Genomic DNA, 4,732 nt, shown 5'->3' on the forward strand with positions numbered 1-4,732 from the left:
CCGGGGGCTGGGGGGGCCCCCTTTTTATTGTGTCAGTCCAATGTTTTGTTTTTTGGGTTTTTTTTTTTTTTTTGAAAGGATACGTTGCTGCCCGAGTAAGGCGAGATGTCAGACATGTCCTGCAGGTCGCCGCACTCGGATTTGATGAGCGACAAGGAGAGTCCCTCCGCCGTGCTGCCGGGGTGCGCCGGAGAACACGAACGATGGTGGTGGCCCAGGTGGTGACCGGATGCCATCTTGGTCCTCAGGCTTGTGGTCTCCCGGGACAGGTCCATGGAATCTGGCGAGGAGCGCTCCTTGCTCGGGTAGCCACCTGTGGGTGGGCCCAGGGGACTCTGGAAGGGGTAACCCATCAGAGGCAGGGGGAAGGGGTGCCTGAAGGAGGGTGGGCTGAACCCCATTGTGGCGGAGAGCGAGGAAGGGTGAAGAGACGGGTGGTGGTGACCGCCGTGGGCGCCCACGGCGGACGATTGGTGATGGTGGTGGTGATGCTCGCTTGGCGTCTTCCTTACAACTAACGGCAGGGCCTCGGTTTGGTCGTTCACTGCGCCTGGAATCCCTGGAATGCCGCCGAAGGAGTCGAGCGGATTTGGAATGATGACGTCGCCGAAGCACTGCAGCCTCTGGTTGGCAGTGTGGAAGTTGGGGTTGTCCCCGTTGACCGCAGTCGAGAACCTTTCGGGGGGTAAAGAAAGTGGGGGGAATGCCTGCTGGGGGGTGGGACGTGGGGGCTTGGCAAACACCTTGACGACGGTGTCCACCACTTGCGTCATCGCCGAGTTGAGTTCCTGCTTGAGCGTTTCCGCCAGCTGTTTCCCTTCGGCGTGCATGGAGGTGCTCAGGCTTCCCTGCCCTTTGCTCCGCCCATTTCCATCTCTCCTCGTTTTGTCCCCGTCCCTCAGTAGAGACTGGTCTTGAAGCAAGGCCCGTGCCCGATCCAGGAAATGACCCGGATCCAGGTCAGACATCTCATTATCGGAGCGCAAGTCGTCGCCCCCTCGGTCGTCGGCGCCCTGGTCGTCGGCGCCGTGGTCGGACCTCACCGGGCTGTCTTCGGACAGGTTGCCGATGTCATTGTGCAGGTCGTGATGCAGGTCGTTGTGCTCCGAGTCATCGGTGGAGTCGTAGATCTGGAAGAATTTCTCCTGGAGTTGGCGGAGCTGCTTCTGCATGTCCTCCAGCTGGAGCTTGAGCTGTCGCCGCTCCTCCTGCTTCTGCTCTTTCCTCTGGCACACCAGCTGGGTGAAACTCTGTTGCTGCTGCTGCGGCAGACGCTGCTTGCGCTTATTCTCCCGGCTGCCGCCTCCGCACCCCTCACCCGCTCGCGGGCTGCCAGGGCCCTGGTGCTGGGACCGAGGGGGCGGGCACTCCAGATCCATTTCCCGCTCGCCGTCCATGTCGTGGTCGCGCTCGTGGCGATTCGGTGGCGGCACCAGAACGCTGGGGGAGTGGCTCATGCCTCGAATGATGTTTTCCACGCGGGCGCGCTTGGCGCGCAGGTGCTCGTCGTTCAGACGCTCCATGTCGAACGCGGCCAGGCCGGGGGGCCGGCCGAAGGGCGACAGGCATTCCTGAGGTGTGCTTTCTTGCGAAGAGTTGCTGCAGGCGTCCTCCTGGGGAGCGTCTGAGCTCGTATTGGAGAGCCCTGACCCGGGGAAGCCGTGGTCGCCTCGATCCCCTCTTTCTGGCCCTCCGCCGTTTTTCGCCAAGTTGTTCTTGAGCAACTGGGAGATAATGGTGGTGCCGGGGAAGGGCATCATGGCGTCCTCGTACGAGTTGGCCCGCTTCAGCAGCTTCCGCAGCACGTTGGACTTTGACTCGCTGTCCCCGGCTGACACCACGCCAGGCCCCCCGTGCGGCTGCACTACAGAGCACTCCATGGGGTCGGCGTCTGATCCGTGGTGAGAGTGAGCGCTCAGAGAGTTCATGGCACTAAAAATGGCTGCTTTGGCACGCGCAATGTTATCAGTGGTCGCTGTCGCTGCGGCAGAGGCGGCGCTGCCCACGGTCCTCTTCACACCGATGTCCACACGTCTTCGCTTGGTCTGTCTGTTCAGGAGGGAGTCGCTGTCATGGTCCGGCATCACGGGCTGCTGCTATTGGGCCATATCCCACAAAAACCGCACGTGTCTCTGGGAGTATAGGCTCTGAGCACCTGCGGAGGGGACGGGATCAAATACACGTAAATTAGCGTGACGGGTGAGGGGGGGGGGCGAAAAAACAAAATAGATTGATCACAGAAGAAGTTTGCAGCCTTACACGCTTGGGTTACAAAGCGCATACGGACCGCAAGCGGCAAGTGTTCCTCCTGGGACAATTTGACCACCTACAGAGGGGGTTATGGGAAACAGGCGTCAGAATTAGGCCTTCGCCTCGACATTACAGGGGCAAAGTCCTACATTTTCTCCCTGTCCCGTCGCACGGCGCGTGACACTGAACCAGTTCCCACGCAACACAAAGCAGCAGAAAATTATGATAATGACTTAAGCACTTGTCCTCATTTCCACGTTTGTGTCGTGCGTGTGTGTGTGTGTGTGTGTGTGTGTGTGTGTGTGTGTGTGTGTGTGAGAACATGGGCGCTATTAATTGGATGGGGCACATTAAACGGGGTTAAGATGATCTGCGCCAGAGAACGCGCTGCTGATCATCCCGGTGACTGAAATATTCGCCTTCCAAAACTCGTAGTGTCCCGTCCGCGTGGATCAATAAGCAAGCCACATCGGCTATAGGAAACAATGGCTTGGAGAAGAAAAGCAAAATAGGCCAATTGATTTTGGTCCCTACGCGAGCTCACGGCGCTTTGCTTTTTCGGGGGGTTTTTTTTTGGTTGCCTTTTCATCTGGCAAGGGCACTTAATTCTGCTCAACCGAATAGGTCACACCGGTCAAACTGCGACTTAAAACGCTCTTTGGAAAGAAAAAAAAAAACGCCCAAAAGCAGAAGTGGTCGCCGGTGTCGAGGTGATCAATAGAAAAATCGACGAGTATTTTAAATACATTCAGGAAAATGCTGTGAGAATGTTGGATAATTTTGGGGAACGCGTTCCAGTTTACTGGCACAGTCGGTTGCCAATTTCAAATTTTGAGAATAAGAAGGTGAAAATTCCGACCAAGTTTCAGCACTCAATTTGCAATTTCCAATGTCAAGTTAACAAAACTTGAGTGTTCAGGCAGTGAATTACCAACATTTTGCACTTCTTCAAAATATTTTTTTTCAAACATACTTTCTGAAAAGCCGCATCATCTACTTAGATTTTGGGAGCCAAATTGATGAATACACACACCTCAGATGAATAAAAACAACAACAAGAAATTAGGTTTTCACTGATGCCAGAAGAATTTCAAAGAAATGATGCTGCCGAAGGAAGAATTTGACTCTTTGTTTTCTTTTTTTTTTTTTTTTTAATTCATTAGGCCTTCAGTATCGCTTGCCATGAGTATTATTTAGATCTCGGACAGGAGATGAAGCTTCTCTTTAGACGCAACAAAAAGAAAACAAGGGGGGGGGGGAAAACTTGATCACCAGGAACCTTGACAATGGAGCTGGAAATAGTCACCGGCACTCGCACCTGTCTTTTGGGAGCCAGCACCTGTCTACCACAAAACACACACACACACACACACACACTCCGTATGCTCAATAAATTTCCCTTTCCTATCCACAAAAAAACATGGTGGAATACAATACAATTTAAACCTCAAGGTGTAGTACTCCATAAATAATAATAAGAATAATTACAAATAAAATAAAAACGATTCTAAAATATAATAACTAAATGAAAGTGACAGGCCACCATCTACAACAACCGCAGCAGCAACAATTTGAAGTGGACGTGCGGCAGTTTGAAAGCTGGGTCTTGTATTTGTATTATGAGGAGGAAAATCGTGCCCGATTGAAACACACACACCCACACACACACACACACACACACACGCACACACACACACACACACGCCATCGAAACCGACTTTTCCAGCACATGAACTTACTTTCAACTTTCCCGAATCTGAAACTTCATCCTCACCGAAAAAAGCACCGCAAAACTTTGGCAGCAAATTTTCCCAAAAGTAACGAAAACGACCATTATTTCCCTCCGGGGGGGCTATTTGGACTGCGTTAATGATAGTTAAATCGTTGTTTTTTTCATGTGCGTTTCTTTTTTTTGTTTTTGTTTTTTTTTTCCCCCCTGACCGCCCACCGGCGCTCACCGAGAGGGGAGGTATCCGACGACAAGGTTACTTACCCCCGCAGATGATGATGATGATGACGACGAAGAGGAGGAGGAAGAGGCGGAGGGGGGGGTTACCAAAAAAAAAAAAAAAATCACACTGACACGCTCCACGACAAAAAGATAGACAAGATCACCGCTTGTGCCTGGATGCTCGGATGGCAGGAATGAAAAGAAACGACAACTAACAAGAACACATGCACGCGAAAAAAAAAGCGACTGTCGGAAGATGCGAGGAGCTCTTTTGGCTGCCTTCCCCTCTTGCCGGACGCCCAAATTGCGAGCGGTGTGTGTGGTAACTGCGAGAAAAGGAGAGTGCGAGCGCGCGTCTGTTTTGTCTGGATGGACCAGGAGGACTGGATGCAGCGGTGCGCTCCTCCCCGGCCACTAAAAAAGATTCACTTGAAGACGCGGCTGAAGGAAGCCGGAAGACGTGCGAGCGTCACGGGCGACGGGGCGTGATGTAACCGTGGCAAGCCACCAATAAGAGACGACCAACTCCCC

The 4,732-nt window shown here is 52.9% G+C and overlaps 1 protein-coding gene across 2 annotated transcripts in view; it reads right to left on the minus strand.

The window, feature by feature from the left end:
• The window catches only part of LOC109518071 (prospero homeobox protein 1), a 32,976-nt gene extending 28,250 nt beyond the window's left edge, over positions 1–4,726 (minus strand). Inside the window, exons 1-2 of one of the 2 annotated variants that reach the window (XM_019873687.1) lie at positions 4,244–4,726; positions 84–2,155 (exon numbers count right to left, since the gene is read on the minus strand). In XM_019873687.1, coding sequence (XP_019729246.1) covers positions 84–2,084 — 2,001 coding nt within the window. In that variant the 5' untranslated portion in view covers positions 2,085–2,155; positions 4,244–4,726. The other variant, XM_019873686.1, reaches the window with a different exon arrangement.
• Between the last annotated feature and the right edge of the window lie 6 nt (positions 4,727–4,732).

The sequence above is a fragment of the Hippocampus comes genome, unplaced genomic scaffold (assembly GCF_001891065.2).
Source record: "Hippocampus comes isolate QL1 unplaced genomic scaffold, H_comes_QL1_v1.1 scaffold126, whole genome shotgun sequence".
NCBI lineage: Eukaryota > Metazoa > Chordata > Actinopteri > Syngnathiformes > Syngnathidae > Hippocampus > Hippocampus comes.